The sequence below is a fragment of the Gorilla gorilla genome, chromosome 13 (assembly GCF_029281585.2).
Source record: "Gorilla gorilla gorilla isolate KB3781 chromosome 13, NHGRI_mGorGor1-v2.1_pri, whole genome shotgun sequence".
In the NCBI taxonomy this organism is placed as follows: domain Eukaryota; kingdom Metazoa; phylum Chordata; class Mammalia; order Primates; family Hominidae; genus Gorilla; species Gorilla gorilla.
This window is the reverse complement of record NC_073237.2, coordinates 119,252,340-119,272,652: the sequence shown is the minus strand read 5'-3', so window position 1 is coordinate 119,272,652 and position 20,313 is coordinate 119,252,340. Positions and strand designations below refer to the sequence as shown.

General features: G+C 37.9%; 1 protein-coding gene across 3 annotated transcripts in view; it reads left to right on the top strand.

The window, feature by feature from the left end:
* Positions 1-20,313, top strand: part of RC3H2 (ring finger and CCCH-type domains 2) — a 56,446-nt gene that overhangs the window by 374 nt on the left and 35,759 nt on the right. For 2 of the 3 annotated variants that reach the window (XM_031014655.3, XM_031014654.3), the window contains exons 2-4: positions 7,531-7,828; positions 12,099-12,216; positions 14,583-14,816. In XM_031014655.3, coding sequence (XP_030870515.2) covers positions 7,598-7,828; positions 12,099-12,216; positions 14,583-14,816 — 583 coding nt within the window. In that variant the 5' untranslated portion in view covers positions 7,531-7,597. Of the gene's footprint in view, positions 1-14; positions 178-7,530; positions 7,829-12,098; positions 12,217-14,582; positions 14,817-20,313 lie in introns of those variants that run through there. The other variant, XM_055351854.2, reaches the window with a different exon arrangement.

The following is a 20,313-nucleotide window of genomic DNA, read 5'->3' as shown; positions in this document are numbered from 1 at the left end:
CGGGCACGATGCGGCTCGGGCCCCAGCCCGGGTGCCTGGTCCCCGGCGGTCGGGCGGGAGACCAGTCTCAGCCCTGTGGCCTGTGCGCTGTCGCCCCTGGTGCCTCGAGGGTTGGGAACTGAGGGCCGCACCTGACACTCGGACGGAACCCGGGCCCTGCGGAGGCCCCTCTCTCTGGTAGGGCTTTTTCGATGCGGAGCGACCGGCTCAAATGGCCACCTTCCTTCGACACTGGCCGAGCGGACGCCTCTGACCCCTAAGGAACCCACCCAAGCAAAGGCCCGGCTTCACTCTCCCTTTTCTACACCAGTTAGTAAGGGGGTTTGGAAGAGGTCCTCGAAACCAAGTCTTCTCCTAGCTTTTCAGCTTTCTGCCCTGGGGCTTCCCGAGACCCTAGCGTAGAGGGTGGTGGAGGCGATCTGAGTGGTAAATAGGAATCCCGGCCAAACAATGCCCTGGGAGGGCTTAACCTCCCAGGATGGGGATGGCCGGACCTGAGTGGTTGCACAGGGGTTGTGGCTAGCAGCAATGGCATGAAACACAGCCAGGAAATTCTGCTATGGCTTTCTTCTTTCCCTCTCTCATTTTTCCTTTTTGGTGTAGCCTCTTGAGGAGACTCTTCCACCATCTTAGAAGAATGGTAGAAAGCATCTTTGTTTCCCAGAGAAGCAGCTGTACTTTTTTCTATCCTTAGCTTTCAGGATGGGAGAAGATGAGGGTAGCTGTCATTTCCATCCTTCAAATCCCAAGGCAGCCGTTTAAGATACCGGCAGATAAATCCTTCACACCAAAATTGACTCAAGTAATCACTGGCATAAAGTAAATCTAATCCAGTGATTTATTTATATTTTCATAACCCTTGGGTTCCCTTTTTAATTCCTCCTCTCCCCTTACCCACGGCCTTTCTTTTTTTCATTTCTACTCTCCCCCCACCCATTGTGGGTGGGTGAGTTTGTATCCCAAATAAAGTGCTTTAAGTAATCTTTTTTCCAATTTTGTATTGGCCAAACTTTTAAGTTCCAGTAGGAACTTTTGGTTAACCTGAGAAAGCTAACGTTGCTATACCACAGTGGTATAATGTCACTCAAAAGCAAAGAAACAAATGTTAGCCAGTGCAGCCTTTTAATGGTTAAACATACAAACTTAGTTAAAAGCTTTTTACGATATTAAGAATATTAATAGATTCTCCTTTTTAAGAAACCTTTTAGCTGTCTAAAAAGCTATACCACTGTTGTAGCTTCACATGCCTTTCTTACGTTGTTTACTTCCACGTTCAATTTTTGAAGAAATAGAGGTCGTTACATCCTGTTAGAGACTGCTTTTCAATATTGACATTTTCGTTGATTTGGAGATTAATGTTTTCAAAATTTTAGAGTTTGGAAAATTGCTAGGAGGACAGAATGTGAAACATATATTCTAGTTACGTTTACAAAAAGCGGATGTTATAATTCAAACAGGCACTTGTTCTATGAGGATTTAATTACACTCGTGTTCATTAGTGGATCCTTTGAGTTACCCCTGATCTGTTATTTCTGTTGTGGTAACCTGACATGTAAGAAGACTTACGTCCTTTGTTCATATATTTTTGTTAAATCATACTCTGCTTTTGTAATTTGCTGTCTTCCACTTTGAAAAAACCAAAAATTTGCATTTTGGCAAAGCATTCTTCTTTACACTTAGGATTTTATATTCAAAAGTTGAACTTCTACATTGTTTGCAATAGCTAAGAACGCTAAAAAAAGACTTCATAACAAGGTTTTAGTAACTACTTACTGTTTAGTTTGTACCGTGTTGAAGTTTCACTTTTTAGTGATGGAAAAAGGAAGCATGGGTAAAATAAAGCTAGCTGAAAATTAAAAATAAGTTCATGTTTTGCATCCAGTCTCATGAATGTTATGATCAGCGTCTCTAATTTTACTAAAGCTTTAAGTGTAAGTGTGAGTTTTACCTCAATTTCTTGATAAAAGTTTTAAGTATTACTTTATAATTTAAATATTCTAGAGTTGCACTGTCCAGTACTAGCCAGTGGCCACATGTGACAGCTGAAGATTTAAAATGTGGCTACTGTGAATTGAGATGTGCTTTAGGTGTAAAATACCAGATTTCAAAGACTTAGTACCAAGATTTTTTTAAATATCTCAGTAATTTTAATATTGACAACATGTTGAAATGATATTTTGTATAAACTGGGATAAATAAAATATATTACTAAAAATAATTTTACCTATTTTAACTTTTTTTTTTTTTTTTGAGACAGTCTCTCTCTATCACACATGCTGGAGTGCAGTGGCACCATTTGGGTTCACTGCAACCTCCGCTTCCAGGTTCAAGCAATTCTCGTGCCTCAGCCTCCTGAGTAGTTGAGATTACAGGAAGGCACCACTACACCAGGCTAATTTTTGTATTTTTAGTAGAGATGGGGTTTTGCCATGTTGACCAGGCTGGTCTGGAACTCATGACCTCAAGTGATCCACCCACCTCCCGCCTCCGCCTCCCAAAGTGCTGGGATTACAGGCATGAGCCACTGCGCCCAGCCTCTTTTAACCTTTTTTAATGTGACTACCAGAAAATTAAAAATTACTCGGATTATAATGGCTCACATATTTCTATCGGATATTACTGCTGTAGATCAGCATTACTCTTCCAAGAAATATGTTAGTGGAATAAAAGTAGATGTATAAAAATCCAAAACTTCCAGATAGATTATCCTGTTACAATCAGAATAATTAAAGAGCTAAGGACTTTGGTAATATGAAGGATGAAGTTATCCATTGGCTATGATTTGATAGGCAGAAGTAAGTTCTATCTCAAAGTATTTTTCTCGTCATCACTAATATTAGTTATATTTGTTAAAATAGAAAGTTGGCTGGGCGCGGTGGCTCACACCTGTAATCCCAGCACTTTGGAAGGCTGAGGCGGGTGGATCACCTGAGGTCAGGAGTTCGAGACCAGCCTGACCAACATGGATAAACCCCATCTCTACTAAAATTACAAAAAATTAGCTGGGCCTGGTGGCGCATGCCTGTAATCCCAGCTACTCCAGAGGCTGAGGCAGGAGAATCGCTTGAACCCAGTAGACGGAGGTTGCAGTGAGCCGAGATCCCGCCATTGCACTCCAGCCTGGGCAACAAGAGCGAAACTCGTCTCAAAAAAAAAAAAAAAAAGAAGTAGTTATCTCATTATTGCCCTATTAGAATGCATTGAGACTGGGCGCCGTGGCTCATGCCTGTAATCCCAGGACTTTGGGAGGCCAAGGTGGGCAGATCACGAGGTCAGGAGTTTGAGATCAGCCTGACCAACAGGTGAAACCCTGTCTCTACTAAAAATACAAAAATTAACCGGGCATAGTGGTGCGCACCTGTAATCCCAGCTACTCAGGAGGCTGAGGCAGGAGAATCGTATGAAACCGGGAGGCGGAGGTTGCAGTGAGCCGAAATCGCACCACCGCACTCCAGCCTAGGCAGCAGAGTGAGACTCCTCCATCTCAAAAAAAAAAAAAAAAAAAAAAGAATGCATTGGAAGTTATATCTAATACTTATTTTAAAACAGTTCAACCACATAGTGTATTTAAGAAGTAAAATTTGAGTCATATATACTTCACACGTTAACGGCAACATCACATATTATAGCAGTCTTTTAAATTGCAATTCAATTCCTTTTTCTCCAGTACTGAGTTTCTAGCTTACAGGTTGTTTCCATTGCTGTTTTGGTTTTTACTTGTCTTTTAGCTAGAGATCCAAATTGTGCTTATGCTTTAAATATCATTTTTTAAGAACAAAACTAATTATTTTTAAGTTTTCTAAACTGGGAAGTACTGTGACAGTCCATTTCAGTAGCTTATATTCCTCACATAGGTTAACAAGAATGAAAACAATGGTTTTAATTAGAAGAACTAAGCCCTAAGGTTTACATTTTTATTAAGAGAATTGTAAAATGCTGTATACATATATGACAGTTAAAGAAGCATAAACTTTATTCTGGCATTTTAAAATCAGATGCCGTATACCTGAACTGGCTGCATAATATGGTGGACTAATAAGAGAAAATGAAAGTATTTAGCTGGCTCTTAATAAAGCAGTTTGTAATTTGAATCATATAAGAGATGCCTATTATGCTTCCTGTTTTATGTGTCAGCAGTCATAGCAAGGAACTTACAGTCTGGAAAATTATTTGAGCGAAAAATTGTTTATGGTCCCACCTTTAATTTAGCATTTCTCACTCCTCTGCTTTATCTTATTATCCTTCTTCAATTTTTGTAACTGGTAACTAAAATTAGTTAATACAAATAATTAGAATGTTTTTCTTAAGGAATCACTTTAGGTATCTTGAGTTGTAGGCCTTTTAGTCCATTTTATCTCAGTTTGAAATGTTTTGATTATTTGAGAAGAATACTTCAGTAGTAACTATAAATATTCATAGCAATTTAGACTTACATAGACTCAAATAAGTTACATAAAATGTATTAGTATAGGTCTAGAAGTTTTGCAAATTAATATATAGTCTTAATGCTCCATGGTTCATTTATATGCTCTTTAAATTATAAAGACTATAGGATATTTACCATTTTTGGTAGTTACAAAAATATTTTCTAGGTAAACGTTTACAAAGTGCCTGTTTTGAAGGAATGAAGTTTCTTCTATGTTTTAGATAATATTTTATATTGTATTTATCTTAATTAAGGAATCTAGGATTTACTGATAATATTACTGAAGAAAAACATTTTTGGAAAATCAAAGCGTTTCTTTCTTACATCTGATCGTATAAGGGAAGTTTAGTTCATAATTTACTGTCAGAAAGCTAGACTCTGACACAGAGAAGAAAATTTGGTAGAGTTATTGCCAAAATTTTGGCAGTGTTTTTCCTTTATATCTTAAAGGTATTAATTCAATTTGTGGTAGAAATTAAACTTCTCAGTATTAATTATGTTAAAACCTCTGATGTTTCTATGCTGAAACACACTAAGGACTATTGTAACATAAAACTATACTAAGGACTATTGTAACATAAAACTATTAAGTGTGCTCTGGTATAGTTTGAAACAGTTTAAAACTGTGTAGTAGGTGACAATATGAAAGATAGCATTTTTCTGTATAGTTGAAACTCCCCCACCCCAAGCCCCACACTTATGTGCTTTAATATAAAGCATTTCAGAAAGGCCTTGGAAAACTAAGGAAAAGGTATTTGCTCTTATTTTGTACTACGAGGTGGCCTGTGATACCCTAACCCACAGAATTAACATTTCCAAACAGGTGGCCATTATGAAAAACTACATGCAGTGTCCTGTTTTCATAAATATTTAATCAGTTCAAGTTATTAACTAAATTAGGGCTTTCAGTAGATTTAAGATGAAATTCATTCTTCCTCAAAGGCCTTTTCTTGTATAACTCTGCAAACCAGAAAACTGGATGTTAAAAATGTTCAGTAGTTTTAGGGAGTGATATATTCATCTGCTCAGTGCTCATCTCTAAAGTTGGAAGGAAACTAATTGGTTTTTAGATTGATGGCATTAATAGATGTGGTAATTTGAGGATGAAAGTTGTAAAATTATAACTTGGAAGATTTGGTTACTTTAAAGATAACGATATTAGATAATTTGCATTAGAGCTGTTTGAGAAAGTTTGTATAGGGGTGCTTTTTACATAGCAAGCCCTGTAATTCATTTTTACCAAGACTTTTTTTTAATCTGTGTTTTTGTGAATATAAAAGCACAGGGCCGGGCGCGGTGGCTTACGCCTGCAATCCCAGCACTTTGGGAGGCTGAGGTGGGCAGATCACCTGAGGTCAGGAGTTCAAGACCAGCCTGGCCAACATGGAGAAACCCTGTCTCTACAAAAATTAGCCAGGCATGATGGTGGGTGCCATCCCAGTTACTTGGGAGGCCAAGGTGGGAGAATCACTTGAACCCGGGAGGCAGAGGTTGCAGTGAGCCAAGATCACACCATTGCACTCCAGTCTGGGCGACAGAGGGAGACTCTGTCTCTGAAAAAAAAAAAAAAAAGAAAAAAAGAAAGCACAATAAAGGCTAATAGAATTTTTTTGTATGTTGGCATAAAGGAGAATACTTTCCGTTATATATTTTTTCTCTCCTGAATGTGACTACATTTTTAAACATCTAATTTCTGTGTAACTAATATATTTGGTTTGATAAACATTCCTGTGAAATAAAGTATTAGTTGTTTAATTGCCCTAAATACCTAGATTTCTTGTTCACCAGAGAGCTTTTGTCAGACTTATGTAAGTCTTGAATTGGAAGATAAAGAAAATCTGGGAAGTTTAGTGTGTTCAAATTAGTATTGTTTTGCTACTAAATCTTTTACTTTACTAAAATTATGGAACTTTTTTTTTTTTTTTTTTTTTGAGATTAAGTTTCGCTCTTTTTGTCCAGGCTGGAGCGCAATGACGTGATCTCGGCTCACTGCAATCTCCGCCTTCCACATTCAAGTGATTCTCCTGCCTCAGCCTCCCTAGTAGCTGGAATTAACAGGCATGTGCCACCACGTCTGGCTAATTTTGTATTTTTAGTAGAGACAGGGTTTATCCATGTTGGTCAGTCTGGTCTCAAGCTCCTGACCTCAGGTGATCCTCCCACCTCGGCCTCTGAAAGTGCTGGGATTATAGGTGTGAGCCACCACGCCCAGCAGGACATTTTGATCTCAGAAATAAGAAAAATTCTCTCACTGTTTTTTTCTATGTGCCTTTTCAGTTTTTAATCATGCATATATAACTTTTTAGAATAATGTTTTATTCTTCTAAGTCTTCCTCATTGGACTTTACAGTTTTTGGTTATATATATCAATCGCTAAATAATGTAGTTTTATCAGAAGTATTGTATTGAACAATACAAGATTTTTAAGACAATTTTTTTGTTTTACTTTGGCACTGTATGTTGTGGTCAGCATTAGTCTTTCATTTATGAACAAACAGCTCTCTTAATCATCTCTCAGTCATCACAGCCTTCTCTTATATGTTGATTTTCAGTGCCTCATTTTGCTTCCTAGCCAAGTCTTGTCAGAGATTTCCTCTTTCAGGTGGCGAGGCTGTTTTCTTCACACTTGAGTCTCTACAATATTGTTTGGATCAGTAGTTTCCAAAGTTCATTAACTCCTGGCCATACCTTATTATGTTTTGGGGTACTGGTTATCCAAGGGAAACACTTTTTTAAACAACAAAACAAAAAAACCGCCCAGCAGTCCAAAGTAATTTGTGTTCCTAAAAATGGAATATGGAAAGTTAATTTGCTTGTTTGATGTGGTCATTGAGAAAAATACATAAAAGCTTTGATGTTTATTATGTGAGCAACCAATATAAATACAGTTTAGTTGAAAGGAACACTATTAAGGTATTGTTTCCAGGCAGAATTTCAGAAACGTAATTAATTCAGCAAATAGGATTTTTAAAAAAGACATCCAAAGGTTATAAAATTATTTAGAAGTATTTTAAGTCTGAAGCTGTAATAGTTGACTTAAGCAATTAACTCTTCAAAGGTGAATGATGAATATGTGGTTAATTCATACTTTTGTCCATTTCTAGCTTACAAAACACTACACAGCAAAATAATGATCTGCTAGACTGCTAACCCGAGCATCCAGCTTCCACAATGCCTGTGCAGGCAGCTCAATGGACAGAATTTCTGTCCTGTACAATCTGCTATAATGAATTTGATGAGAATGTGCACAAACCCATCAGTTTAGGTTGTTCACACACTGTTTGCAAGACCTGCTTGAATAAACTTCATCGAAAAGCTTGTCCTTTTGACCAGACTGCCATCAACACAGATATTGATGTACTTCCTGTCAACTTCGCACTTCTCCAGTTAGTTGGAGCCCAGGTAAGCATTCAAGATTTTACTATAGGTTGGTGCAAAAGTAATCACTATTTTTGCCATTATTTTAACGGCTTGTCAAGCCTGCAGGCTACATGTGGCCCAGGACATCTTTGAATGCGACCCAACACAAATTCATAAACTTCCTTAAAACATTGTGAGTTTTTTTTGTGATTTATTTTTATGTTTTTAGCTCATCAGCTATCGTTAGTGTTAGTGTATCTTATGTGGCCTTTTTTTTTTTTTTTTTTTTTTTTTTTTAGACGGAGTCTCACTCTGTCACCCGGGCTGGAGTGCAGTGGCGTGATCTGGGCTCACTGCAACCTCCACCTCCTGGGTTCAAGCGATTCTCCTGCTTCAGCCTCCCAAGTAGCTGGGACTATAGGCCCACATCACCATACCCAGCTAATTTTTTTTGTATTTTTAGTAGAGACGGGGTTTCACTATGTTGGCCAGGCTGGTCTGGAGCTCCTGACGTCAGGTGATCCGCCCACCTCAGCCTCCCAGGGTGCTAGGATTACAGGTGTGAGCCACTGCACCCAGCCATCTTATGTGGCTTTAATGTCAAAAACTGCAATTACTTTTGCAGCAACCTAATAATTTGTTACATGAAATAGTTATTGAACTTTGTTCAGTAATAGGTATAAAGTATGTTTAGTGATCATTAAGGTGTAAAAAATAAATTTCAATGTACCCGATTTTCATGATTGTATTCTGCGAAAGATTTTCTTTAGATAATGTCATATCCTTATACAAAACCATAGATTACATTATAGTTACATATTCAATTCTGTGGCTAAAATTTATGTATATAAGTGATATTGGTGGATAAGAAACATTTTTATATAAGTATATATATTTATTCACCAGGTGACATGAAAAGAAATGTAATCAAAGCTTTGACCAGAAACAGGTTTTTTTGTTGTTGTTGTTGTTACTTTTTTTTACTTCACTTGACTTTTTATATAATAGTGTAAATGAAACAATAAGGTCTATGTAGGGATGTATATATGGAAAACCAAAAACCAATGTGTCAGTAATAAATTCTGCATGATTTCTTCTGAACATGTGTTGTATCAAGCTTGTCTGGCTTTCAGGCCACATGCAGCCCAGGACAGCTTTGAATGCAGCCCAACACAAATTCGTAAAGTTTTTTGTTTTGTTTTTTTTTTTTTTTTTAGCTCATCAGCTATTGTTAGTGTTAGTGTATCTTATGTGTGGCCCAAGACAATTCTTCCAGTGTGGCCCACGGAAGCCAAAAGACACCTCTGAGCTATGTGATGCTTTAGTTGAACATTAGGGGGCAAAAAAAAAGAACATGTGCTATAGAATTCATGTTTGTAATTATTTTATTGAATCAAAGCAAGACTCTAGATTTGAAATAACATATTTAATGAGGGTCTACTTTGCATTAGGTTTGACAGAAAGTATTCAGCATTTATTATTACTAATTCTTACCATAGGTTTTCAGGTAGTTATTATCCCCATTTTACAAGTTAGGAAGAGATGAAATTGTGTACATCATGTGCTATATATTAAAACCAGAAAGGAATTATTTTTCTGATTTAATAGAAAATCCAATAAACCAAAATACTTCATTCATTCCTTTAGTATCTTGATATTTGAAGTCCTCCTTGTAAAGCACAAAATCTCTTTTCAGTGTTTATAATCAAGTTACACACTATGAAATCAAGGTGCATCTACAACTGATAGTGTATCTTAATTTAATTGCCAGTGTATTTTTGTTAATGGAGTATAAAATGTTGCCTCTTGCAAACAACATTTTAGATTTGATAAAATATCATAGACTTTTTGTAAGAATACTAGCTACACCAGACACAGTGGCTTACACCTGTAATCTCAGCACTTCGGGAGGCTGAAGTGGGCAGGCTGCTTGAGGCCAGGAGTTCGAGACTAGCCTGGACAACATGGCGAAACCCCATCTCTACAAAAAATACAAAAATTAGTCAGGCATGGTGGTGTGTGACTGTAGTCCCACCTACTTGGGAGGCTGAGATGGTGAGATGGGAGGTTCACTTGAGCCCAGGAGGTTGAGGCTGCAGAGAGCCAAGATCGTGCCACTGCACTCCAGCCTGGGTGATGGGAGTGAGACCCTGTCTCAAAAAAAAAAAAAGAAAAAAACCTAGCTACCATTTATTTAGCATCTGCTATAGGTCAACAGGTATTGTGTTAATATCATTTGTAAATGTTATCTCAGTTGGTTCTTAAATTGCCTACTGGTCTTTACAGTGTGAATTCTGTTATCTCTTTTACTACTGTTCTTATTCTGCTTAAGCTACACTGGCTTCTTAGCCAGTTCTCAGATATACCAAGTATATTGCCAACCGATGGCTTTTGTAGTTACTGTTACCTTTGCCTAGAACGTTCAGTCTGTCTCCATTTTCTTTTTGTTGTTGTTGTTGAGATGGAATCTCTCACTGTCACCCAGACTGGACTGCAGTGGCGCAATCTCGGCTCACTGCAACCTCCATCTCCCAGGTTCAAGTGATTCTCCTGCCTCAGCCTCCCGAGTAGCTGGGATTGCAGGTGCGCGCCACCATGCCCGGATAATTTTTGTATTTTTAGTAGAGATGGGGTCTCGCCATATTGGCCAGGCTGGTCTCGAACTCCTACCTCAAGTGATCTGCCCACCTTGGCCTCCCAAAGTGCTGGGATTATAGGCGTGAGCAACCATGCCCAGCCTCTGTCTTCATGTTCTTTATTTATTCATATCTCACAGTTCTCAAGGGAGCCAATCCTGACCACCCTAATTAAATTTGTAACCCCTCGCTAGTATTTCCAGTCCCCCTTATCTTTGCTCTATAATTTCACCTCTTGGAACACTACATATTTATTATGTTTTTAATTTATTGACTGGCTACCTCTTCTCCTCTCCACTAGAATGTGAGCTCCACAAAGGCAAAACATTTTGTCTGTTTTGCTCATTGATATATCCCTGGTACCTATAACTGTGTCCAGTGCATGGTAAGCACTCCATAAATATAATTATTTGTTGAATTGCATTGAACTTTTTTTTTTTTGAGACGGAGTCTTGCTCTGTTGCCCAGGCTGGAGTGCAGTGGCGCGATCTCGGCTCACTGCAAGCTCTGCCTCCCAGGTTCATGCCATTCTCCTGCCTCAGCCTCCGGAGTAGCTGGGACTACAGGCGCCCGCCACCATGCCCGGCTAATTTTTTGTATTTTTAGTAGAGACGGGGTTTCACCGTGTTAGCCAGGATGGTCTCGATCTCCTGACCTCGTGATCCGCCTGCCTCAGCCTCCCAAAGTGCGGGATTCCAAGTGTGAGCCACCGCACCTGGCCTATATTGAACTTTTATAGCGGCACTACAAAATACAGATTTTCATCTTCATTTTGCAGATATGGAAATTATGACTTGGAGCAGTTAAGTAATTTACTCAAGGTCATTCATAGAAGTAGCAGAGCTGCAATTTTTACCCAAGTTTTGACCTTTGAATGAGAACACTCTGTCTTAATAATGCTTATCTTAAGTAAATAATATAGTAAAAAGGTGATAAGTGCTATGGGGAAAAAAAAAACAACTGTGTCTTTTTTTCTCCACTCTTTAATTTTGAAATTCTTTCAGACTTACAAAAAAGTTGCAAAAAATACTATTCAGAGAACTTGTATAACTTTCCACAGCTTAACCTAATGTTAACATCCAACACCAAGAAATTAGCATCGATACAATACTGTTAACTTTCGGCTTCTTTTCTTCCTTCATTAATCCACACAGCTCCTGCTGTTAAGTATGTTATTTTTTGTTGTTGCTGTTATTGTTGTTATTTTGAGATGGAGTCTCACTCTGTCACCCAGACTGGAGTGCACTGGTGCGATCTCAGCTCACTGCAACCTCAGCCTCCCGGGTTCAAGAGATTCTCCTGCCTCAGCCTCCTGAGTAGCTAGAATCACAGGCATCCACCACCACACCTGGCTAATTTTTGTAGTTTTTAGTAGAGATGGAGTTTCACCATGTTGGCCAGGCTGGTCTCAAACTCCTAACTTAAGTTAATCTGCTGCCTTGGCCTCCCAAAGTGCTGGGATTACGGGCACGAGCCACCATGCCCGGCCTTATTTTTGGTTTGTGGAAAGCAGTTTGGCTAGGTGTTTGACTTTAATTTTACTTAAATGGCTTTCATGTATTATAGGCATGATAATTTTATACTCACCAAGATTATTATCAAGTACATAAATAATAGTTGCATGAGCTGGATGAATGTATTTCTGCAATATTCCTTTTTTTTTTTTTTTTTTTAAGGTACCAGATCATCAGTCAATTAAGTTAAGTAATCTAGGTGAGAATAAACACTATGAGGTTGCAAAGAAATGCGTTGAGGATTTGGCACTCTACTTAAAACCACTAAGTGGAGGTAAAGGTAAGTTCATAAAATGCATTTTTACTGATAAGTAGGACTTGGTAGTATATTTACTTTGAATGACTTGATGTGGATACCCTATTAAGTTATGGAAAAGGAGTTTGCTTGAGAAATGCCTTGAAAAATGTATAGATTGAGAAAATTATGTTGTCCTATTTTCTGAAAATAACCAATATTGTTATTAAGAATTCAAGCTGGAGCCGGGCGCGGTGGCTCACGCCTGTAATCCCAGCACTTTGGGAGGCCAACGTGGGCGGATCACAAGGTCAGAAGATTGAGACTATCCTGGCTAACACGGTGAAACCCCGTCTCTACTAAAAATACAAAAAATTAGCCGGGCGTCTTGGCAGGCGCCTGTAGTTCCAGCTATTCCGGAGGCTGAGGCAGGAGAATGGTGTGAACCCGGGAGGCAGAGCTTGCAGTGAGCCGAGATGGTGCCACTGCACTCCAGCCTGGGGCGACAGAGCAAGACTGTCTCCAAAAAAAAAAAAAGAATTCAAGCTGGATGTGGTGGCTTCATGTCTGTAATCTGAGCACTTTATAAGGCTAAGGTGGGTGGATTTCTTGAGCCCAGGAGTTTGAGACCAGCCTGGGCAACAAGGTGAAAGCCCATCTCTACTAAAAATACAAAAAATTAGCTGGGCATGGTGACACACGCCTGTAGTCCCAGCTACTGAGGAGACCGGTGTAGGAGAATCACAAGAGCCCAGGAAGTTGAGGCTGCAGTGAGCTGTGATCGTGCCACTGCACTCAACCTGGGCAATGGGAGTGAGACCTTGTCTCAAAAAAAAAAAAAAAAATTTACCAGAGTCACTGCATCTTGAAATTTGTACATTATTTGAATTCACTGTGTAATAGTGCTGTAACAGAATATTAGTTTTGATAAGTCCTATTAAGACAGCTTCATGTATACATGTATTCATTCAGTCATTCATTAAATTTTATTGAGCACTTAACAGTGATTAAGGTCACTGCCGTCACGGAGCCCACAGTTTACTGGGGGAGATAGACGTACAAGTGTAATAAATTATTTTAAGTCTATGACAAAACTGAAATTTTATCACTGCATACTTAGCACATCATAGGTGTAATAAACAATTGTTGAATGATTGAATATATTGAGTATTTTGTACCTGTTGAATGTTTTGCACTGTTGTGTATGTGGCCATAGTGATTTTACTGAGAAACTTATCCCCTGTATTCATTCATTCATTTATTGAACAGCTATCTAAAGAGCGTGGACTGAGAGTGTCAGGCATTCTTCTAGTGCTGGGATACATTAGTAAGCCAAATAATGTGTTTTAAAGGAGTAATGAGTAATCATGTGTGTTGAATGCTGTTGGAAGGTCAGATAAAATAAGGAACTAAGAATTAACTAATTTAACCAATTTAGCAAGTTTGGTCAAGTGATGTGGGAAAAATTTGATTGGGGTGGGTTTCAGAGATTGTGAAACAAGGAATTGGAAGTAGTGAACAGATCAATTGTAGTGATCTACAATTGGCTAAGTAGTTAAGGCACTAGACTAGGAAATAGCGAGTATAGACAACTCTAGAAAATTTGCTGCAAAAGAGAAGAAAGAAATGGAACAGAGGCTGGGCACAGTGGCTCACGCCTGTAATTCCAGCACTTTGAGAGGCCGAGGCGGGCAGATCATTTGGGGTCAGGAATTTGAGACCACCCTGGCCAACATGGTAAAACCCCATCTCTACTAAAAATACAAAAAAAATTAGCCAGGTGTGGTGACACTCGCCTGTAATCCCAGCTACTGGGGAGGCTGAGGCAGGAGAATTGCTTGAATCTGGGAGGCAGAGGTTGCAGTGAGCTGAGATTGTGCCACTGCACTCCAGCCTGGGCGACAGAGTGAGACTCTGTCTTCAAAAAAAAAAAAAAAAAAGAAATGGGGCAGATTTGGTAGGGGAAGCAGGATCAATGAAAATATTTGTATTTTAGATGGATGAAATAACAGCATACTTGTTCTTATTCTGTGATGACGGAAATGTTCAAGTAAAGAGGGAAAATTTGATAATGTGGGAGAGGGGAGAATTGCTGGAGCAATATTCTTACATAGGTACATAGGAGTAGAATCTAAGAGCTTACCATTAAGCAGTATTCTAAATGTCTTATATACAATTAAAAAATAGAGTCATTTTTACTTTCAGGTTAAACTGCTAAAGTAGCTAAAAATTAGGCTTCTTATTACTATAGAATAATAACAAACAGAGACAGAATACTGTTAGAAAAATGAAAGCACATTACAAGGGACTCATTAGGAATTGTGCCTTAATCGTTAAATGCAGATAATGAAAATTGACTTTTATTTTTTATTGAAAAAACTTTAGCTTCCTTTGTTTCCCTTTTCCTAAAGGTGTAGCTAGCTTGAACCAGAGTGCACTGAGCCGTCCAATGCAAAGGAAACTGGTGACACTTGTAAACTGTCAACTGGTGGAGGAAGAAGGTCGTGTAAGAGCCATGCGAGCAGCTCGTTCCCTTGGAGAAAGAACCGTAACAGAACTGATATTACAGCACCAGAACCCTCAGCAGTTGTCTGCCAATCTATGGGCCGCTGTCAGGGCTCGAGGATGCCAGTTTTTAGGGCCAGGTAAGATAAGTTACTATCTTACCTTTTTTATTAGCTATTGGGGCTTGAGGATGCCAATTTCTGGAGCTCGGTGAATCCTGAGACTCAACCCATCTTTATATGTACAAATCTTGATATAATTAAAGATAAATTTGTTTTTGTTGTTGTTGTTATTGCTGTTTTGTTTTGTTTGAGACAGGGTCTCACTCTGTCACCCAGGCTGGAGTGCAGTGGCGCAGTCTTGGCTCACTGCAGCCTCGACATCCATGCTCAAGCAATTCTCCTGACTCAGCCCCCTAAGTAGCTGGGACTACAAGCACACGCCATCATACCCGGCTAATTTTTCTATTTTTTGTACAGACAGGGTTTCACCATGTTGGCCAGGCTGGTCTGGAACTCCTGACCTCAGGTGATCTGCCTGCCCCAGCCTCCCAAAGTTCTAGGATTACAGGCGTGAGCCACTGCACCCAGCCAATATAAATCCGTTTTTATTAATCTTAATTTATATGATAGACAGTGCTTTTGTGTTTTAAGACAAAATTTCTCATTTAAGCTTCAATTGCCATCAAGATAGGCAATATAGCTACAGTTTTACAAATTAGAAAACCAAGTTAGAGGCCTAAGATTGAACACGTAATAAGCCAAAGAAAGGTAAGCTTTTTTTTTGGTCTGAAAAAAAATGTTTAAACTTTTGATCGTTTTTAGGGGATAATTATTTATGATTAGTGTTATCTATGTTCTGTCTTAAAAAATCTTCACCTATACCAAGGTAATGAAGTTCCCCCCTGTGTTTTCTTCTTGAAGGTTTATTGTTTGAACTTTGTGATTTAGAACTACAGTTCGGGTAGAATTTATTTTTGGAAAGGAAACTTTTAATAAGTGATGTTGGGACAACTAGATCAAAATGCGGAAAAAGCAAAATTAGATGCATTTCTTATTCTCTATAAACTATATAAATTACAAACATCAGAAATCCTTATTAAAAATAAAAATAAATTATACAGGTAATAAAAACCAATAAAAGAATATATTTCTTTATAACCTGTGAGTAGGGAACATTTTTCTAACTTTAACTCAAAATCTAGAAACAATAAGGGAAGAAACTGATATTTGACTATATAATTTTGTGTTTAATTTACATCACAAAAAAATTATAAGCAAATGAAAAAGAAGACCAACTGGGGAAAATATTTATAAATTACGTAACAAACATACACAGAGGACTAATATAACTAATATATAAGGTATGTCTAAAAATTCAGAAGAAAAAGACCAACAACCAATTGAAAAATTGACAAAAGATGCAAGAAATACCATTTCTCACCTAATCTTAAAGTCTGAAAATATATTCTGTTGGCAAGGGTGTGAGGTACTCTCATCCAGTAGTCATGGGCATGCAAAGTGGTACAGACTTTTAAAGAAAGGAATTTGGCAACATCTGAAAATATTACCTCTGTGTTTACCCTTTGGTCTAGCAATCCTACTTCTAGGAATCTATCCCAAAGAGACAACAGAAGGTACAGAATGCATACAGTTATAAAAGCACTATTTGTAATAGCAAACATCTGGAAGCAACCTGAATGCCTATGCGTAATAAGGTACTAGTATAATAAACTGTGGTATATCCTTCCAGTGTAGTACTATGCAGCTGTCGAAAGAAATGAGGAAGAAGTATATATTCTGCTAGGGTGTGACCTCCAGATACGTTGGTAAGTTAAAAAATAAAAGCAAGGTCCAGAATAATGTGCTCAGTATAGTACTTTCTAAGTAAGAGAAGGAGGGAGAAAATCCACTTATTCATTTAAATTTTCCAAAAGAAACAATGGCAAAAAAATAGAAGACTAATACCAGTATGTAGAAGAACGAGGAATCAAGGGAAAGCAGACAGGGACAGAAGCTAGACTTTGCCAACTTTATCTTGTTTTGTACTTTGGAACCACATAAATATTTTACGTAATTATAAAACAACTTTAAATATTTTTTAAATTTAATTAAAAATGATCAAAATAATACCTAAAAATAAAGCTAAAACAAGTTGGTAGCATATTCATTTGAGAATGAATTATTTCAGGTTACTTTAGAACACAGTGTTTTGACTTTTATATCCCTAGTGGAATATATAATAAATCCTAAATTATATTTGTTTGTCATATTGTTCATAATTCTGGTCTTGTTATTTAGAAACTTAAACAGACACACAGTTGGATAAAACAAGCAAGCAAATAATTATGTTAATGCCACCAGAACCAAGACTTTCAGCATTTAAAAAAAAAGATACAAGGCCAGGCGCGGTGGCTCACGCCTGTAATCCCAGCACTTTGGGAGGCCGAGGCGGGTGGATCACCTGAGGTCAGGAGTTCAGACTAACATGGCCAACATGGTGAAACCCTGTCTCTACTAAAAATAGAAAAAATTAGCCAGGTGTGGTGTCAGGCACCTATAATCTCAGCTACTCGCGAAGCTGAGGCACGAGAATTGCCCTAACCTCGGGGCAGAGGTTGCAGTGAGCTGAGATCATGCCACTTCACTTTAGCCTGGGTGAAAGAGCAAAACTCCGTCTCAAAAAAAAAAAAAAAAAGATACAAGTATAAAATCAAAGATTTAAGTAAAACTCCTGCAGTCTTAAATTTGAATTGGCAATATTAGTACAGACTCAATTGTTTTTCTATTTCTAAAAAATGCCAGTGTCCAAGGTCTGTCCACTGAAAATGCTTAGAAGTGATGAATAACCATAACACCCAGATTGTGGGCTTTCATATATACTATTTCCCACTAAAAGGAGGCAGGGCTCTTTGGGTAAATGCCTTACTCCAGTCTAGGGTAGGAAGTCTTGTGCTGGGTGGGGAGCGGGGAAGCAAAAAAGCTTATAATCCCAGTACTTTGGGAGGCTGAGGTGGGAGGATCAGTTGACCCCCAGAGAAAGAGAGGAGGGAGAGACAATTTTGTTGAAAGGACAAAAATTGAACATGAAGGAGCTCCTACTAGATGTAAGTGGGGCAATTTAAACATCATAATGAATGACTCCAAAGGATTGAAACACAATATGTACAAACAATTTCAGAGACAGTTCTTATATATTCAGGAAAGTTTCCTCTTTTAGCTGAATTCAAACTAATAATACATTTAGAAAATGATACAATTAGAAAAGTCACAATTTTACATCCCCAAACGTATTAATGGGCTTCAGCAAGAATTATTTGTGGCTGTTAAACCCATTAGACGAGAGGTTACTGGGGAAATTTATAGCAGATGGATAAAGTCTGAACCCACTGATAAATCTTAGCATTACTAAAAGTGAGGCAAATTTTCCATTATACAAAGTTTTAAAATATTTCAAAAATCTACTTTTATATAGAATTTAAGAATGTTACCTTTAGATATTTCCTGATGTTTACTTTAAGAAGCACTAGACTAGGTGTCAAATCTCTTTTGTTCTACAGCTCAGAAACAAAAATACAACCTAACTTAAAAGTGGGTAAATAACTTGAATAGACATTTCTCCAAAGAAGAGACACGATGACTAACAAGCACATGAAAAAATCCTGAGTGTATTTAGTTATTAGGGAGATGCAAATCAAAATCACAGGGACATACTTGTTTATACCCACTTGGCCATTATTTTATTTCATTGTTTTAGAGACAGGGTCTTGCTCCATTGCTCAGGTTGGAGTGCAGTGGCACGCTTATAGCCCACTGTAACTTCGGAACTTCTGGCTTCAAGTGATCCTCCCATCTCGGCCTCCCAAAATGCTGGGAGTGGCCATAATTTTTAAAATGGAACATAACCAATGTTGATGAGAACGTGGAGAATGTGGGCATGTAAAATGGTGTGCTGCTTTGGAAAACAATTTGTCAGTTCCTTAAAAAGTTAAACAATTACCATATGACCCAGCAGTTTTATTCCTAGGTATATACCCAAAAGAATAGAAAACAGGTATTCAAACTAATACTTGTATACAAATGTTTATTGCAGCGTTATTCACAATAGTCAAAAGGTGGAAACAATCCGAATGTCCATCAAGTGATAAATGGATAAACAAAATGTAGTGTATCCATAAATAGGCTATTCCTCAGCCATAAAAGGAATAAATACTGATATATGCTGCATGTGGATGAGCTTCAAAAAAACTACATTAGGTTGGGCACGGTGGCTCACACCTGTAATCCCAGCACTTTGGGAGGCCAAGACGGGTGGATAACTTGAGGTCAGGAGTTTGAGACCAGCCTGACCAACATGGGAAAACTCTGTCTCTACTGAAAATAGAAAAAAAGTAGCTGGGCATGGTGGTGCACACCTGTAATCCCAGCTATTCGGGAGGCTGAGGCACAAAAATCGTTTGAACCCAGGAGGCGGAGGTTGCAGTGAGCGAAGATCGTGCCACTGCACTCCAGCCTGGGTGACAGAGCAAGACTTTGTCTCAAAAAAAAAAAAAAAAAACAAAAAACAAAAAACAAACAAAAAAAAACCACGTTAAATGAAAGAAACCAGACAGCCAGCTAGTGGTTGCCAGGGGCTGTGTATAGAGTGTACGAACAATGACTGCTTAATGGTGATGAGTTTCCTTTGGGGTGATGAAAATGTCTTAAATTAGACAAAGTTGATGGTTGTACAACATTGTGAATGTAGTAACTACCACTGAATTATGTGGTTAAAATGGTTAATTTTATCTCAATTTTTAAAAAAGTCCTTGCCAGCAGAGAAACCCTGGGAGGCAAAAAAAGAAAAAATTTAAAGAATTTTAAAAGTCCTTGGTTCTATTAGATTGGTGCAAAAGTAATTGTGGTTTTTGCCATTATAGTTCCAATTTTGCTGGTAACTAGATATGTTACCTTGGTTTAATCACTTAACTTCTCTGGACCTCAGTAGCCTCACTTAGAAAAAGGGTTTGTATTTTGAATCTAGATAATCTTTCAGCTCTTAAGCTCTATTGTTTTGATTAATAACCATGTATTTGTAATTTGTAATTCTGAAATAATTTCATATTTACTGAAAAGTTGTAAGAATAATGCAGGGAATTTTTAAAATATTCTTTACCGACATTCAGCAGTTTCTAATATTTTGCCATATTTGTTATTCTTTCCCTCTCTTCTGAACCATTTGAGAGTAGGTTGCTTGTTTTATGCTCCTTTCCTTTTAATACTTTAAAACTAAAGTATTTAGTTTTCCTAAAAACAAGGATACTGTCTTATGTAACAATATTACATTCATTAAATTTTTAAAAATTAATGATACAATACAGTACTATATGCAATTTGTAGTTCATATTCCAGTTTTGTCAACTATTCCAAAAATATCTTTTATAGTATTTATTTTATTCAAGTGTGAGATCCAGTTCAAGATCACTTTCTGTACGTTTTAGTCATGTCTCTTTTTAGTCGTCTTTATTCTGGAACTGTTCCTCAGCTTTTCTTTGCCTTTCATGACACTGATATTCCTGAAGAATACAGACCATTTGTTTTACAGAATATTTCTTTTTTTTTTGGAGACGGACTTTCGCTATGTCGCCAGGCTGGAGTG